General features: G+C 37.4%; 1 protein-coding gene across 6 annotated transcripts in view; it reads left to right on the top strand.

Annotated features, from left to right (window-relative positions):
- The window catches only part of Atf7ip (activating transcription factor 7 interacting protein), an 89,639-nt gene that overhangs the window by 12,044 nt on the left and 58,779 nt on the right, over positions 1–18,816 (top strand). Inside the window, exon 1 of one of the 6 annotated variants that reach the window (XM_055610643.1) lies at positions 1,400–1,421. The exons of 4 other annotated variants lie outside the window; for them this stretch is intronic. In XM_055610643.1, coding sequence (XP_055466618.1) covers positions 1,405–1,421 — 17 coding nt within the window. In that variant the 5' untranslated portion in view covers positions 1,400–1,404. Of the gene's footprint in view, positions 1–1,399; positions 1,422–8,052; positions 8,085–18,816 lie in introns of those variants that run through there. One more of the 6 variants, XM_055610651.1, reaches the window with a different exon arrangement.

Below are 18,816 nucleotides of genomic sequence, written 5' to 3'. Positions count from 1 at the left end.
CTTTTCTTTTCTTTTCTTTTCTTTTCTTTTCTTTTCTTTTCTTTTCTGATCTAGCACTTAAGGCAGTTTTCACAGATATTACCCAGTTCCTCTCATAGAATACTGAATAAAGGTCTCTTTCAAGGCTGAGCAATTAAAAAAATTATGGAATATTTCAAACATATAAAGAAATAGAGTGAGATAAAGAACCACATATTTTATCATCTCATAAGGCCAATCTTTTTTTAATTGCATTTCTGTCACCTCTCTTATACCCTTAAGAAGTTGTAATAAGTAACAACATTTAGATAGACACAACACAAGATAACTAAATTTGAAGACTGTATACCGAAGAAGAATGGGGGAAACTGGACTCCATAGCTGATGGAAACTGAAGCAGAACAGGCCTTTGTGTGCCTTTGGCCCTTTCTTCTGCTGGCTGTTTCTGCCAAGCCAAGTTTGCTGCGAGTGTTCTCAGATGTGACTTGATTCAACATCCACTTCCAGACTGTCTGTACCCTTTGTCCCCCAGTTCCCCTTCACAGGGGGTCTGCATTCTTCACTCACTTCACAGGTACCAAAATGTTGGGAACTCTGTGGAGCCTGGGAATGTTCCTGTGACATTTGGACTACAAAGAGATGTTATAATTATGAGAAATTACTACAATAAGCTTTGTTGCCATCTTATTTTTAAGACAGTAATTGTTCAAATTGAAAAAAAAATATGATTGTAAACTCTGACCATTCTGCTAGACTGAGCACTTTTGAAGCTTAGATTCTGTGGGGAAATTTTAATTAGCTTCTTAAAATTAACCTGATCAAATGACTACAGAGCTTAAACAGTTTTGACAGTCTTCTTGTGATAGATATATTACTTTAAAGGTAAAAAAGAAAAAGTAAAAAGAAAAGAATAGAAAAAGGGGTCTTGAGCAGGGTTCGAGGGTTGGACTTTGTCCTCCCTTGTTTTTCTGGACTGAAGTGGAGGCTTTCTTTCAGGCAATTCCCTGGTGTTGGCTCTGTGTGATTTGGCTCTATCTCTGTTACTGCTAATATGTGGCGTGGATTTCAAGTTGTTTGGGATTGGAATGTGCCCAGACTCTGTATTGCAAGTCCGGATTCACAGGCATTTTATTGCAAAACTGGCTGGCTGCCTTCTGTTTTCTTTTCTGTATCCTAAGTGGCTGCATTGTTTGTTGCAGTATATGCATTAGCTATCTGCGTTCAGTTTCCTGCAGCCTGACAAAGTGGGAGGGGCTTTCTTTGATACATGGCTGAGTTTTCACTGTGTGAGTTCTTGAGTGCACGTTGCAGCCATCTTAATTACACTTTTGTGCAACTGAGACTGTGCAGCTGTCTCAAAATGGCTGCTAACCCAATCTCTGGAGCTGCTTAGGCAGCAAGTATGCCTGTGAAGAGACTTGTCACATGCACCAGGATCTGAGGTAAGAACCAGGAAGCTTTTATCTTTAAACATTGCAGTTAGAAAACATTTGATTATGACCAAGTTTGTATAGGAAGAGAATTTGCTTGTGAAAAAGTTGAAATGTTTACTAAGACCTGTAAACCTATATTAGAGAAATAGTATATTAGGATGGTGAGGTCAAAGGTTAAATTGCTGTGATTTCTCACCATTTTGTTGTCATTGCCAGAACATTTGATCACCACAGTAGTGCTTTTCTGACCCATGAGTAACTTAAGGCTCCTTGTGTATTGGATAGTTAATTCATTAGATATGTGTAGAAATTCAAACAATATATTATTTTTTTAAGAAGGCATAAATTAGCCTTGCTTAAAAAGAATATGATTTTCTGCTTTTTAAAGTGAGTTATTGTTTGGAATCCTAATTTGCTACATAAATCATAGAAAAATAATATTCTTTTAATTTTTTTTATATTATATGCTTCAGTGCTTTCTCACGTGCTGCCTTTTTATAGTAAATATATGTATATTTATAGTGTCTCACTTTTTTCTTAAATTATCTTTTGTTTGAATTGATATTTGGGTTCAGATTTTAAATTTCAGAATAGTTTTACAATATGGACCTCCTCTTTTTTTAAATCTAGTACAGTCTGATATCTAGAGAGCTGGAATAAATATTGTTTTTGCTAACGAAGTGTCATTATTACGTGTATTTAAAACTTTTAACACTCAAGAGATTGTGAATTTGAAAAAGGTGTTTTAGCATTATAAAACAGAAATGTTGGCTGAACCACTGTAATATACAATTTCATGGCTACCTAGCAAGTTGGGAAAATAATTTTCTTCTCTTTTCTCTCCCTCTCTCCCCCGCCCTTCCTCCCTCCCCCCCCTTTCTTTTCCTCCTTTTTTTTTTTTGAGACAAGGTCGCAGTGTGACTTGATGTGGTTGCCTCAGCTTGCCTTAGCTCCCTCCCTTCAGTCTCTGCCTCACCAGTGCTAGGATCACAGGCACGTGCTGCCTCCCAGGCCCTGAAGAGTAGATGAAATTCCAGTCAGAGTTCCAGTAGAACAGTTAGAACAGTTACATTTTGAAGCAGTGCTTAAGTTGTAGTAGTTACTAAGGTATTTTCTTAATGGTGCCGTATATACTCCTGTTATGTTGTCAATAGAGTATTTTAAATATATTCTTGACTAATACACAGTAGAGAACAGTTAGTTCTGAATGTTCTGATAGAAGAACTTTTTTATTTTTGTAACTTTCTGCACTTTTTGATTTTCTTTTTCCCCTCTTTTTATTTTTTAAAAACAGGCTATCGTGATATAGGCTGGCCTTTGAACATAGATTGGGCTGGCCTTGAACTTGCGATCTCCTGTTTTATCCAGGCTGCCTAAATACTAGCAATCCTTCCAGAATTATAGGCAGGTACCACCATGACTGGCTCTAAAACAACTTTTAAAACAGCAAATTACATTTTTACAAATTAAATTTTTGGGGAAGGCCGAACATATTAAAAGTCTGCACATGGAATTTTATTTTATACTTATTTTATAGTATAAATTTATACAGTTTACTTGTCATAATTGTATTTAATAAATAAGTTATTATGTTTAACAAGACTTTGAAATGAGAACACACATGACCTCTAGAATTTTGTATTACTATCCAGATCTATTTCACTTATTTCTAGAACTCAGCCTCTAAGGCATTATGAAATTGTTTGAAATTTTCCTAGAATGCATCTACCTTTATTCTTTTTTGATTTTCCAAAAGGTCTAGATTAGAATATAAGATCTGCGACTTAATAGTTGAAAATTGCTGTCCTGTCACAAACTTAAATTTATACTTGCTCTTGGTTATATTTTTTAAATACAATAGTTATCTTTGTGTTAATCTCAAGTAAAATTATGAATCATCATAATTTGAATGATAATTTATACAGATCATCTAGCTATATGCATTTGCTCCCAAAACAAACAAAAAATTGTTAAGTGGTGAGAATCTGCTCTTCTGTAGGCCATGCTCAGGAGGGTGACATGAGAGTGAACTGGCTCTGACCGCAATCCCGCCATAAGACTGTCAGTGATGCATCAGGAATGTCTAAACTCGTTGGGTATTTAGGCTACTATTGCTAACTTTTTCATTGCCATTTTCCATTTTTACAGTTTATAACCATAAAGTAGACCTCAGATTATTTTGTGTTGGTGGCAGTTTTCAAATTTCCTGTGATAAATTACAGGCTAAACATTATGCTGGATAATTGAGAGCATGATATATATTCTGGGAACTGAATTTTTGAGACTATATATTGTCTATTCATTTTGTCTCCCTCCTTCCTATTGTTTACCCTTTTTCATAAGCTGTTTTTAAAAATTAGCATAAGTGTCAAATGGAAACGTTGGGATGGTGGGAAGTTCATTGACTCAAGCATCCACAGTTAAATAGGAATCCCCCTTTGACTATCTTTTTCTGATACTGACTGGCTCATTCTTTTTCTTTTGTTTTTATTTCTTATAGGTCACATACCTTGTCATGTGTGATTAGATTAGATTAGATTCTTGGGGAATGATGGGGAGTTTCTCATATAATTCATGCTGAAGACTGAATGGAATGTTGCTGTTAAAGAATTGGAAGTGTAGGGTAAACACTTCAGTTGTAGTCTGGCTGAATCTTCCAAGTATATTGTTTAAAAAAAAAAATTGAGCTTCTCCCAGAGATGACTTGAATTCGGGGCCAAGTGTTTCTGTGCTTGGTGTAACTGAGGACGTTAGGAAGAACTGACAGCTGTAGACTTACTTTTATCCTTTATCCACTATCCATTTTTCTAGTTAGCATCTAATGTTAGAGTTAACTAAAAATCCAGATTTTTTGCCTCTTAAAATATGCTGGTAGGCCTGTTTTTCTGCCCAGCAATCTGCACTGTGTCCACGAGGTCTCTGATGCTCCGTCTTCCTCACTGTCACGCTTCTCTCAGGTAGCTCCCTCATAAGCCCTTTTGTGTTCAGTTAGTGGGAGCGTTGACAGCCATGACTATCTAAAATGCAGTTTCCAACCCAGAAGAAAATGAGCACAAATAAGATCTGGTTTTTCTACTGACCTCGGGAAGACCTAATCTGTAAAGTAAGGGTATCTTTAGACATGGCACGTTTGATAAGATTTTTTGAGGTTTATTTTTATGTGTTTGGGTGTTTTTTGTCTGTATTTATGTCTGTACACTGGATGTGCGCAGTGCCCACAGAGGCCATAAATGGACATTAGGTTTCCTGGACCTGGAGTTAAAGATGGCTATTAGCTGCCATGTGGGTGCTCTTTTAACTGTTGAGCTGTCTACCATCCATGTCCTATTTATTTTTTTTTTATTTTTTATGTTAGAGTACTGTGGAGCCTATTAGATTAAGTGCCATTAGCCCAAAGTCAAAGTGAGAAGATTTAAGTACTCATTAGAAATGTATAAAGGGACTTTGAGGTTTTCTTCTGTTAATGGTATCACTGTGTTAAAAACATTATTGGCTATCAACCCATCTTGATGCTGGTATGGAATAAGAAAAAAATCAAATTGCTTTCCAGATGGACATTTTGCTGAACAGGTTAGTAACATAAGATTTTGTCAAAAATTTCTGCCAAAATTAATGAGTTTCCTAGTAGAAACTTTTTATTTGAAAATTATTTTTGATAAAATACTTTTCTTGTATAGATAATATTGCAGAACAATATGAACTTAGCTTTGGAAATGTCTCTTTACATTTCTTAGTTAACAGCACCATGTCAGTCTTGAAAATTGCTTTGATGGTGCATGAACATTTTCCAGTGTCGGCCCAGTTATGTGTGTGTGTTATATGTGTGTGTGTGTGTGAGAGAGAGAGAGAGAGAGAGAGAGTAGGAGGGAGGGAGGGAGAGAGAAGTCCAGACTGGCCTCAAACTTCCTGCCTACTGGAAGCTCGGATTTGCAGGTATGGGCCACCGTGCCCAGCAGCTTTTTGACTTTCAAAACATGACAGGTAACTCCAAGGAAAATACCCCCCTCTGGAAGCCAATTTCAAGCTAAAAGTGAAACCTGTAAAGAATGGAAAAGTGTCTAACTTGTACAGGAAGTAGAGTGACTACCATGGCTTTCTCTGTTTCCCACACTGCTCAAAGAAAGTGATTGGGGAGAAAAGATAACTACTATTCAGATAGCCTGAATAGTTCAGGTTAGAACTTTCACAGAGAGGGGTTTTGGTTTGTTTTGTTGTTGATTCATAATAGTTTGTAATTGGAACTACTGAGAACCATATCAGTATGAGTTTAATGGGGAGGGAATTTAACTTGAGATGTCTGAGGAGTTCTGAGTTTGCCTGAGCCTTTCCATCCTGAAGAAAGGCAGATGCAGCTGCTGAAGAATTCTGACTGGTGGTGCTTCTTCGTCAAATGTGGAAGTCGTGTAGCATAGTGGGAAGCATTAACAAAGGTGGCAGGGAAGGTGATCTCTGCTAGTTCCTGTTCAGTTTAGGATAAAACATTTAACCTTTTTGTGCCATTCTTTGACCAATAGGGATGATTAAAGAATTAGAAAGAACTTGTAGTTACCTGGAGTAAGAGGTTTCTAACTTTGAAGCTAGCTTAGACAATTTAGCAAGAATCTCTGTCTTAAAAAAATGTCATACAAGAGTATACTAAGTAAGTGCTCAGTGCAGGAGCTGTTTGTTACAGGGACGAGCTTGGTCCTCCGTAGCATAAACTGTAAGTCAGAGGGTCTACACATTTTTTTAAATCAGTTTCATTTTAAAACTAATTTTTATCACTTATATAAAAAGTACTGTAAGCTCATTTTAATGTCTTTCACTTCTCAAGCAGTTCTTTTTATTGTACATAATGAAAGTGTTTTATGTGTGGGGATACTGGAAATAAAATATCAGTCTTCTGCTGTTACTGGCTTAAGAAGCTGTGAGTGAGGTCGCTTGCCTTCTGTTTTTGGCACTTCCTGTAAGCAGGAATGTTGAGCTGTTTTTTATTAATTTACTACAAGTGATTAATTAACTCATTTGATATTAAAGTAATATATAACTGCTTATTATTTACATTATATTTTATGCTGGACTAAACTTAAAGGTTGATGATTAACCAAGTACAAAGAGGGAGAGGAGATACCAAATTAGAGTCTGGAGTGAGACTCACACCCCTTGGATCCCAGCCACCTGGTCGGCAGAGGTGGAGGTCATGGCAGCAGCTCTCAGCCTTCCTAGTGCCCCAACCCTTTAATACAGCTTCTCATGTTGTGCTGACTCCAGCCGTAAACTATTTTTGTTGCTACTTCATAGCTGTGATTTTGCTACTGTTATGAATTGTTATGTAAATAAGTATCTGATATACAGAATACCTGGTGAGTGGCTCCTGTGAAAGGGTTGTTTGACCCCCAGATTGGTTGAGACCTTCAGACTGAGAGCCTCTGATACAGGGTTTTAGGCCAGGCTGGGCTCAAATGTAATAAAAGGCTGGATGTGGTGCTTTGAATAAGAATGACTCCATAGGTTCATGTATTAGAATTCTTAGTCACCAAGGAGTGACACTATTTGAAGAGTCATGTGACTTTGTTGGAGGAAGTGTGTCACAACAGGGGTGGCCTTTGAGGTTCATAAGCCTGCTCTCAGCTCAGTGTCTCTCAGCCTTTGGATGAGGATGTGGCTCTCAGCTATCCCAGCACCATGCCTGGCATGCCAGCTGTGGACCTTCCCACCGTGATGGTGATGAACGAATAAACCTCAGCTGTAAGCCTGCCCTCGGTTAAACACTTTCTTTTAGAAGTGTTGCTTTGGTCATATTCTTGTCACAGCAATAGACAAGTGACTAATACAGAAATTGGTATCAGGGAGCGGGATATTGCTGTGACAGGCCTGACCTGTTGGAAGAATATGGGAGACTTGGGGACTTAGGAAAGCAGTTCTGTGCGTTCATTGCGTTCAGTGGGCCTTAATGGCCCATACTAGGAGTTGCATAGAAGGCAGTGATGCTGAGAGCAATGTAGATTATGACACTAGACTCAAGAGGTTTAAGAGGGGAAGAATAAGCGGCCAAGAGACCATTCTTGTGATATTTTGGCAAAGAATGTGGCTGCTTTCTAACCTTGTCTGAAAAATCTGCCGGAAGCTAAATTGAAGAATTTTTGGATTAATGGCCTTAGAAGAAGAGATTTCAAGACAGCCTAGTATTGACTGTGTGGTGCCATTATTAGTTGTAACTCCCGTGCAGCTCTGTAGTGACAAGGAGCAAGCTGGACAAAGAGGAATTTGAAGAGAAAGAGCACTGGAAGTAATGGAGCTAATCTAGTGTTCGAGGAGATAGAAAGTTAAAGAAAACCTGTTGCTAAATGGAGTAAATGAAGTGCTGACCTCAGGACAACATCCCACCCAGCTCAGCTTCCAGCTTGTGAAAAGGAATTAAAGAGAAGCTTCAGTAATGAAGAAAACCATCAACAGCAGAACACTGATGCAAATGTTATGAACCCAAGTTCTAGCCCTACCACACAGCACAACTTCGGCAGCTTCAGCAACGAAGTTCAGGCATTAGAGTCAGTGATACAAGAAAGGGGTTGTGGAATCTCCCTCTGCTGCTAAGGAAATTTGCAGAGGCTCCATAACAGAATTTGGAACAGTTTTTGGTCATGCTTTGCTCCAGGATTTTCCTCATTATGCTGTTTTCCTCCCTTTGGAATGGTAATGTATATTCTGTGTTGCTGCGTGATCATAGGTTGGAAGTATGTGATCTTCTTTTTTGATTTTGATTTTACAGGGGGTTACAGTTAAGTCTCTCAGATTTTGGACATTTAAACAGTATTGAGACTGTGCTATTGAAATTTGACTGAATAAATGCATTTTTGCATTATGATATGGTTATAAGCCTGTAGGGGCCAAGTAGTGGCATATGGTGATTTGAATAGGAATGCCCCCCATAGATTTATTTCTTTGAATGCATAGTCACCAGAGAGTGGCCCTATTTGAAAGGATTATTTACTTAGAGGAAGTGTGTCATGAGGGGGTAGCCTTTGAGGTTTCAGAAGTACAGTGTCTCCCTGTTTACCTGTAGATCAAGATGTAGCCTTCAACTACCTCCAGCTCCATGCCTGCCAGGCCTGCTGGTTTCCTTCCCACCGTGATGAGAATGGATGAAACCTCTGAAAACAGGCCCCCAAATAAATGCTTTCTCTTAAGAGTTGCTTTGGTCATGGTGTCTCTTCACAGCAATATGAAGAGATACTAAGACATTATAGAACCTGGGTGATTTCTAATCTCTCTTTTCAGTTCTTGCAGTACTTCACAAGCTCTTGGTGTGCAGTTTGCACCCCCTGTACTGAGTTTGGTTACTCTGAAGTTGCATTATGTGTTGCTGTCATCTTATCTGCTGGGGTGGAATGGGCAAGGGTGGACAAATCTTGATAGGGCAATGAAATTGTCTCAGAAGAATTTATCGTTTCCTTTCAGTGGTCATCTTGAAGGTAACCATTACAGTGGCTTATTAGAAGGCTCCCATTTACTGTTTATTCATAGTTAGAGTCCATTATGGAAAGAGTAACTTACATAAGTTAAAAAGATTAAAATTAGAGATTGGGTACAGGAGATGGCTCAGTGGTTAGGAGTGCTTACTGCTCTTGCAGATCCCAGCAGCTGCAACTCCCTTCAGCTTTAGTTCCAGAGAGCCCGGACATGTCTCTGGGCAACTGGTATTTACATGGACATACCCATATGCAAAATACATACAGGTAACTTAAAATAATAAAAATAAATCTAAAAATAATAACATATTTTGAGGTCACCCCTTAGTGTTTTAAGTACCCTTTAGTTTATTATTTTGAATGTTTGTGGATTTGACTATAGGTAATTTGTACATTTAAAGTAAGTGGGGGAAAAAAGTGGAGTTAATAGAATTTGTATCAGTAAATCATAAAGTACCTAAAAACGATTTAAACAAAGGCATCCACCTCCATCAGTAGTGACCTGATGCTTGCCCATGAGGACCTGGAAAATTGAGATGATCAATTAGCCACATAATTTTGACAGGAACTGTGATACTGAAATTTGTAACTCACTGTGTCCTTGTTTTGATTGGAGGAAAGAATGCTTTAGTAATGTTAGTTACTGAAGTTCATATGTTGAATTATTTGACTGTCATAATAATGATACTTGAGGATGTGTAACTTATTTGGTGAATTGTTAATGATTCTAAAAGCAGGCATGCTTAAGGAAATTAATATTTACTCAGTAATAAAACTTGAAAAATACTTGTATATTAGAGTGAAGATAGCTTTTATTTAATCAGCTACAGTGTACAGTTTTAATGATTGTAAAGTTAGGAAATACTAAATTTTATAAATTAGTCTGTGAAACAAGTAAGCTAAGAATTTTTTAAAATAGGGATTAAATTGTTCTTTGTGACAGAAGTTGAGTTTCAGTTACATAAATATTAGAAATTACTTTTTAAAAAAGTTTCTTGGATTTGAATTCTTTTCATGGATAGCTAGCTAGCTACTTTCTAGAACCAGTCAGTGCCTGTTGGAGAAGGAATTGGGAGGGTTTTCTCACCAGTACTCCCCTTTAGTTTGGTCTTGAAGAAAGGACTGCTTTATGTAAATTGTTGTTCCTGGCGCCAGCTAGCTGGAACTGCAGTCTAGTCTGGCTGTGCAGTGGCGGCAAATAAGATGTGTCGTGGACTTACTCTTTGGGAATGTGTGAGGATTCAGCCTTTTGGGCTTATTGATAGAGCAGAGTTGAAGCGTTAGTGTCACAGCAATGAGACCTACAAAATTGACAGTGAACATGGGTCCCCCAGAGCAGCTGTGAGTCTCTTCAGCTTGAGCTCTGCGCGTGAAGACTGCCTACTGGTATCATGGGTGTAGGCGGAGGCACTTAGCTGCACGCAGTTGCTGCGGACCCACAGTTGACAGCATGGAAAGCAGCACAAAGAACTCCCATTCTAGGCCTTTCCACGGCAAACAGCCATTCTGCAGATAAACTCTTGTGCTCTCTGAGCACCCCTTGTACAGTGAGTGACAGCTTTTGGCTTCGTAGTTGATGGGGTGTTTGCTGCACAAACTTAGCGGCAGATGTGAAACGCCGGAAGAAATTGTTACATGTAGCCAACTATTTTATTGTATACTTGATTTTTTTTTAATGAATATTAAATTTAGACTCAAGAAGTCTAACCTAGAAGTCTCATTAAATTTGAAAGTTTGCACTGGCTTAAATGAAGAAAAGGAAATCTTTTTACAGTGTCCAGCTGCCCTCAGGTAAGAGGTTCAGGTCCCTTGTCCTGTGATATCCCCACCCAGGTGCTCTGTTTGTCTCTCTGCCTCTAGGCAGTTTTTTGTTGTTCAGCTATAGTAGTAGCAGAATTGGTAGATTGTTAATGTTAATTTTCAGGAGATTTTTGAGAGCCATATTTGGATTCAGTCTTTTAAAAAGATGTCATTTCCATCCTTGCAAAATTTCTTCACATTTGATTGAAATGAACTAATAAATGAAGTGAGCTTCATGTGGACATTACTCATGTACATAAACATTCATATTATATATGAATCAGCTTTAGATCTTTTTTCATGATAGCTGATTACCATGTTCTCAGTTACAACACCACCACCTGGTATGTGAGGAAAAATGACATTATCTTACCTTAACTCACTGTGAATTTTTATTGCTAATTTAACATGGAGGTCAGGATTATGAATCAGACTGCTATGCGTTCACATTTGATTTACTGACATGTTAAACAGTGGGTGTTTACAAAGATAACAGGATTTAGTTTTTCATTCCACGTTTGTAATAATTTCATTTCCAAATATTTAAATTTGTTACAGTTTTAATATACATTAATTAAGAATTTCAATACAGCTAATACTTTATTTCATCAGTTGACCAGTGATACACAGTCATTTTTACTCTTACGTTACATATCCGAAATACTACATCTCACTGAAATAAAAATACATATGTATAATAGAGGCTGTATATAATTACTATGAAGCTAGGAAGGTAGATGTTTGTAAAGAAATACACATATGTGTGTTTCTTAATGCCATGGCTACAGATTAGATATGTTAAATTGGTGTAATTATGTTTGAGGACTAGGTTTAAGCAGGATAGAATGTGAAGCAGTGATGCCAGCTTAGGGAAGTAGAGGAAAAATGCTTCAGTAGGCCCTTCTCTTCCTTGTCTTCCTCTCTAGAAGACAAGCATTAGGCTTTTCCTGCAGACTTAAAGTGTTATTACGTGGGATTTCCAGTTCTTTTTTTTTTTCTTTGGATTTCCAGTTCTTGAGCTTCACTATTAGTATATACATGGTTATGTATGTTAAGAGCTATCTAGTTTGTCTTAATGTATAAGTCTTTGTAAAGTACAAAAATTTATATTTTTTGTTTGTGTTTTAATTCAGTTTCACTATGATTACAATGATAATAGAAAGTACTTTTGAGGCTAGAAGAGGAAGGTCATAGTTTTATTGGTGTTAGGGACAAAGACATCTGAAACATTGGGAAATGCTTCCATGTATTGTGAGCCATTATATTTTAGGAGGATGTTGGACTGTGGGGATAGTTAATGGTCTGGTATTTGTGTATGTGGAGAGAATTATTGAGCTCAAACCAAGTAGTTTATTGAATGCTGTTAAAACTTGAGGGTCATGTCATAGAAAGTAAGATGAGGATTCTGTCTAAAAGGAAGCATGTAAGACAAAGACAAAAGTGGGTGTAAAAGTGTCTAGTCTTTGTGATTATGGAGGATGGCTTAGGCCTGGAATCTCAGTAGAGTGGAGGTTAGGGCAAGAGAATTGCCCACAAGTTTCAAGCCAGCCTGGGCTACAAAGTGAGTTCTAGGCCATCTTGGGCTACAGAGTGAGACCCTGAATGAAAAAAAGCCAAGCCAAGCAAACTTTGGGGGATGAAAGTATGAGTTTTAGGTGATGTGCTCCAGCACACAGCAGGAGCACAGATCTGGGAGGTGACTGGGGCAGACGGGAGTAGAGTGAGTCCTGCTGTCTGCTGCTGCTTACGGTCAGTTCTGACTGGGAGCCCTTGTTCTGCGGATGCATTATAATGGCCAAAAGGGTTACCTTAGAAAAAGCGCTTCCAGTTCAGCTTGTTACTGTCAGGGACGGAACACACTTCTTCGATGCAAAGTTCTCTTTTTGCCATATGTCTTGAATTCCTGAAGTCATTAAAACACCTTTGTAATTCCTAGGCTAAGTATTCTTTATTTTCTACATGTTGCTTCTGGTCACTCTTTAGGATGGCGTCCTCAGTTTTAGTTTTCAGGCATTAAAGACTGTCTCAGGTTCAGACAAACCTACAGCCCTAAAAATGTAACCCCTTCTCCTTGACTTTAGGTTTCTGTTCAGTAGTTTAACTTTGGCAGCCATTTTGTGCTGTTGAAGATTTTAAGTTCAGTTTTTGTTGTTGTTGGTGGTGGTGTTTTTGGTTTTTTTTTTTTTTATTTTTGTTTAAAAAATTACATTTATTTGTTGGGAGGGACTGTATGCCATGATGTCTGTGTAGAGGTCAGAGGATACCTTTTGAGAGTCATTTTTTTCCTGGAGCTATGTGCATTTTAGGGATTGAACTCACTCATGTCATCAGATTTGAAAGCGTTTACCCACTGAGAGATCTTACCACCCCAGATTTTGGGTTTATAATAAATTAAAACTCTTCAGTCTTTTCTGGTACTTCATCGATGATCTGTAATTTACTTGAATATTTGAGATAAGTAGGTTTATAAGTAGGTTTGTGTCTTTCACATTTCTGTTATTAATTTTATGCTGTTTCTGAATCTTGATACATTTCCCTCCTTTATTTTTTTCATTGTTAGACAGCTGTGACTGAGTTTATTTCATGTTTTCTGCTTTTGTTATATTGAATTGACACTATCTTTCTGGCTTTATTAGTGTTGTGGGTTAGTACAGTTTTTGAAAATTGACCTAATCAATTTGTGACATAGAGTTTTGTTAAGCCCACCAACTCATCTGTCTGTGTGTTTTGAGGCCAGGTCACTCTCCATAGACCAGGCTGTTCTGAAACTCTGAGATCCCCTGCCTCTGCCTCTGTGCTGGGATTAAGTGCATGCGCCACTGCTGACCTGAGGCTACCAATTGTTAAACAATTAGTTTAGTGGAATTATTTAGGATGTATTCTGTTAGTGCTTTGCTCTTAATTTTTTACGAATTGCCTTCTTAATCTGAGTTTCTTTCTCTTTTTTTAATATAGAGATACTCTTCCTCCCATCCTGCTTATATATATAATTTCATTATGTGTGGATCTTTTGCTATTGAATTTATGAAAATTTATTACCGCATGCGAGCTCATTCTTAATATTTATTGAATATATTTGTAAGAATTTTACATTTTGGCTGTATTGGTATATGAGTCTATATATTTTGCTATCATTCTAGGTGGCTAATAGTCTTACTCTTTTTATTGCATCTATAGATTTTAGGGAAAAGTGTGTGTATATCTGCTTGGGGATTTATTGTTCCCTCTGAACCTCTGAGCCCCGTTTTGTTTGTTGTGATTTCGTATTTCTGACGTGTGTATGTGTAGTGGTTTGCACCTTCCCTCATTGGAATGGATCTCTTGGGTTCATGACTCAGTTTTCACTTTGAATCCTTTTAAAATACGTTATATTTAGCTTTTGTTTATATGCTCCTGTGATTTTGGTTCACCATTTAGCATGTATTTTTTTTTCTTTCCTGATTTTCAGAGCTTCTGTATTTATTATAAGATACACCTCTTAAGTGTATTACCTATATGACGATTAAAAAAAAAACTTTTACTAGCTTGAAATTCGGAACTCTCTCTCTCTCCCTATGCTAAGTGTGCATGTGTGTGTGCATGCGTGTGACCAAAGTTTTTCCCCCCAAGTTATTTTTTATTTTTTTATTTTTTTTTGTCCTGATAGTTTCTTCATTTCTTCTGCATAGTTTGTACCCCTCCCATCTTTCCTGTTGCGCTTTCCTGGGATTGAATTTTAGTTCTGAATAGTTATGTCAAAGATGAATCTGCAGTTGTTTCAGCTCGCCTATGAGCTAATTTGTTGTTTGCAATTTTGCTTTTTTTTATTTTGTTCTTAGATTTTTGCCATTTTGTGCTTGTAATATAACTTGATGTAATTATTTTAACAAGGATCTTCTTTTTCAATAGCATCCTTGTTTCTCTATTCTTGTTAATTGCTAGTTTAGGCTGTCTTGGGGGAGGGAGGAGGATTGCTGGGGGAACAGCCTTTCCCTTTGAACTTTGAGAGTGTTTCCTTTTAGCATTTAGTGTTACTGATGGTAAGTCCAATGTCAGTGTGTTACTTTAAACTCTTTTAAGTTCTTAGCATTTCCCTAATGGACTTGTGAAATCTTATCCCAAAATACTGAGTGCCAACATTTTAGCTTTCAATATTTAGTAGTCCTTAGTTTATTCAGCTCTGAAAGTTTTTCTTGTTTCAGTTTTCTTCCAGACTTTTTCCTGTCTCCTCTAGGCCCAACATCCTTTAGAGTGAAAATGATTTCTGAGTCTGCCCTTCATATTTTCTAGCCTGAGTAGTTGTCTTTTGTGAAACATCATAAATTTCAGGTGCTGATTAACCAGATCATTATACTTGTGTTCACATTTTTAATTTCTAGGATTTAAGATTAGCTTTCTAATCTTCTAAAAAGATTTAGTTTTTACTATAGTTTTTAATTATATTTGTTAAGTGTCTCTGTGTGGGTTGTGTAATCTGAATGTACCTGTGGAGGCCAGGGTCATTGAATCCTCATGGAGCTGGTGTTGCACGCAACCAAACTTAGGTCTTCTGTAAGAACAATAGGCACTCTTTTAACTGCTGAGCCGTCCCTCCAGCCTCTCTCCATTTGTATTCTTTTTTTAAATATTTATTTATTGTGTTTGTACCTATCTACCATGTGCTTGTAGTGCCCACAGCAGCCAGAAGGTGCTGAGTTCCCTGGAACTGGAATTGCAGAGTTGTTAGCCACCATGTGGGTGCTTGGAATTGAGCCTTGGTCCTCTAGAAGAGCAGCCAGTGCTCCTAACTCGGATCCATCTTCCTAACCCCTTCATTTGCACTGTTATCCATTCATTTATTCATTCTTTTTTTAATTTGGGGGGACGAGAGGAGAGAGAGGTTGGTCAGTCGGTCAATATTGGATATCTTACTTCATTATGTTCTACTTTATTTTTTGAGACATAGTCTTATTGAACCTGAATCTCTCCAGTTTTCTTAGACTGCCTGGCCAGTGAGTTCGAGGGATCCTCTTTTTCTCTGCCTCTTTAACACTAGGATTATAGATGCTTGCTTCTGTGCCTGGCTTTTTATGTAGGTCCTGAGGATTCAAACAGCATGGAAGACAGCAAAGGGACTGTGCTAGCTGCTCAAATGCAGATTATTCAGATGTTTTCACATGAAGTTCAAAGTGGCATATCTGGTCTGAGTGAAAGTCTGTTTATGTTATCTCTTCTCAAGTGAACTGCTTTAACAGGTTTGGCATTTATCCAGACTTTTATAATATCACTTGGATGAACACGTATGTGTTCAGAATTTTCTGTCTGTGTGTTTGACAGTGTAATGTTATAACAATAGGAAAATATTTATTGACTACTTACGATATCAGAGTATTTGTGCAGAAACATTATTATAGTACAAGTATCCTACAAGAGGATATAGACAGAAGGAAAAGAACATGCCTAAAACAGGTCATCTAACCAGCCAGGCAGGACAGTGCCAGTATTCACAGGCAGCACATCTGTTTGTGTGAGCAGTTGCTAACGTCTGCAGGACATTTTTTGACACAGCGCTTTTCAGAGGTTTCTTCATGCCTTTAAAAGTATCAGCTACATTCTTTTAAACTGTCTAATGTTCTTTGGTTTTGATGTTCTGTTATTATTATTTTTATTTTAAACTTATTTTTGTTTTTTTGAGACAGGGTTTCTCTGTATAGCCTTGGCTGTCCTGGACTTGCTTTCTAGACTATGCGGTCTTGAACTGACAGAAATCTGCCTGCCTTTGCCTCCCTTAGTGCTGGGATTACAGGCGTGCGCCAGGCTTGATCCATTATTTTTGAAACCTATTTTCTTAGGGATTTTTATTTCCTCGTTGCTTAACTATTTACAGTGTAGCTGTGTATTAATACTGTTAGGTTCTGCTTTTAAACAGTTGAGCATAACCTGAGAGGTCAGAGCACCTGAAACAGTCCCGGGTTAGTGTCTCGCTGCCCTCAGAGATGGTTCTGACTAATTCTTCTAACAGTGAGTGACATGACTTCTACTTGTTAATGCTAATCAGAAAGATTTTAATTGAATTTTCTGCCAATGTTTATTTTTCTGAATCATTTGTAGCTTTTTTTCCCAAGTGGTCTTCAGAATTTGTGTTTAATTTCATTCGATTGCATTGGATTTTTTCCATTATTTTATATGTAACTATTTGATGTTATATCTAATTTGGTTATTCTCAATCATTTGTTTAAACAGTTGTTTCCTTGTTTGTTTATGTTTTGGACAATTATTACAGTCTTTAGGTAATAATTATTACTTTTTTGTAAGCTTTACTTTTGGTATTTGATGGGAACACTTATTTTTGATGATTAAAATGTTCCCTATTTTTATAAACCACTTTTTTGTTTTACATGTTAATCTTAACATTTTTGTTATAGTACAAAAAATATATAGGTGAAATTTCGGCTAGAATTTCTTTTGATAGGTTTTGCTTTGGAAGAGTATTTTTCTGTGTTGAGTCTTAATGTCTTACATAGTTCCAGTCTTTCATATCGTTTAAAATCTATGTAAGTGTTTTAAAATACTTTTTCCATGATGATCCGAATGGATGTTTTTCTTATGCTGTCTTCAGGTATTGAACTCTTACTGATTTGGTCAGGGTTTCTACAGTAGTGAATATAGCATCCCACTGTTTCTGTTCTGGCTCAAGTATGACGATTTCTAGTTGAAATGATCTTTGTTTGCTTAAGGAATGATCTTGACGGTGCTGTGTTTTATTTTTTATCACTGTTAATTTGTATAAATGAATGAATGTTGACACTTATTGCCTTCTCAGTTTTATTAAGTGGCAGCTGTGGTTTGTAATTGTTTTGGGTTATTAGTATATTTCCTAAATTTAAATTATTAGTTTTAAAATAGAAAAATAGTTTGGTTTGGTGTGGAAACATTATCCTTCAGTAGTTTGCTAAGCGCAAAGAAATAAAGAAATTTGAGGGAAATATAGTTGGTTTTCTCCAGTCCTTAAGCTCTGTAATGGCCGTGTGCATTGTTGTTGTGTGTGCTCGCTGAGGCTGCTTTGTTCTTTGCCGGAAGAGGAGCTTCAGTCCTGTGAACCTTCTGAGGATTGTAGGTTTCGGGAAGAGCCAAATACGGTGCTGGTGCTTGGCTTATTAGACTTCTGACTTTTCCTCCTTACTCTATTCCTCCTCATTGCTCCACCTCCTTTTCCTCTTCCCCTTCTGTCTCTTCCTGTTCCGCTTCTTTCTTTTCTCCTCTTCCTTGTCTGCTCTTTTAAATTCTGGAGGCTCTAGGCTCAGTTAAATCCTTTAATGTGGCTGATAGCCAGGTTTCCAATAGGCCCAAACTGAGCATGCTGCTGTTGCTTAGCAACTACTTGTGAAGTCTTTGTCTATGGCTGAATTATAAATAGGATTATGAGCAGAAGTGCAATTGAAAATGGGATTGGAAAAAAAAAGATATACTTTTTTTTTTCCTTCTCATTTGAATTTGAGGGATTAAAGAATGTTTTAATGTAGTCTTTAGAAATCTGGTTTATAAAAGTTCAGTTTATCAGGAAGACAATACAGGCTTTATAAGCTTATATCTGTAGTTAAGCATTTAAAATCTTTCTTTAAAAAACTATTTATTTATTCTGGTTTTTCAAGACAGGGTTTCTCTATGTAGCCTTGGTGGTCCTGGACTCCCTTTGTTGAGACCAGGCTAGCTTCAAACTCACAGTGATCTGCCTGCCTCTGCCTCACTGAGTGCTGTGATTAAAGGTATACGCCACCACGCCCGGCTTAAAGATTTTCTTTTTATTTGTGTATATGTGTGTATGTTCACGTGCATGTGTGTGTGTGTGTAAGCCTGTGGGTGTCTCCGGAGCCTAGAGGAAGGCTTTGGATTCTGTGGAGCTCCAGTTAACAGCAGTTGTGAGCCAACAGATGTAGGTGCTGGTCATTTGCAAGAACCACCAGGCCATCTCTCCAATTCTGTAAAGTCTGTTTTTTTTTTTTTTTTTTTTAAAAAGATTAAAAATATTTGTTTGTAATTGTTTGTTCATGTGTGGGTATGAGCGTGTGAGTGTGGATGCTGTTAGAGGCTAGAATAGGCCACGGAGCCTGGAGCTGTAGTCACAAATGGCTGTGACTTTCCTGAAGTGTGTGTTGGGGAATAAATTTGGGTCCTCTGAAATGTAACATTGAGCCATC

Source organism: Psammomys obesus, unplaced genomic scaffold (assembly GCF_907164565.1).
Source record: "Psammomys obesus unplaced genomic scaffold, mPsaObe1.curated_primary_1811, whole genome shotgun sequence".
NCBI classification, from domain to species: Eukaryota; Metazoa; Chordata; class Mammalia; order Rodentia; family Muridae; genus Psammomys; species Psammomys obesus.
This window is presented reverse-complemented; position numbering and strand designations above follow the sequence as displayed.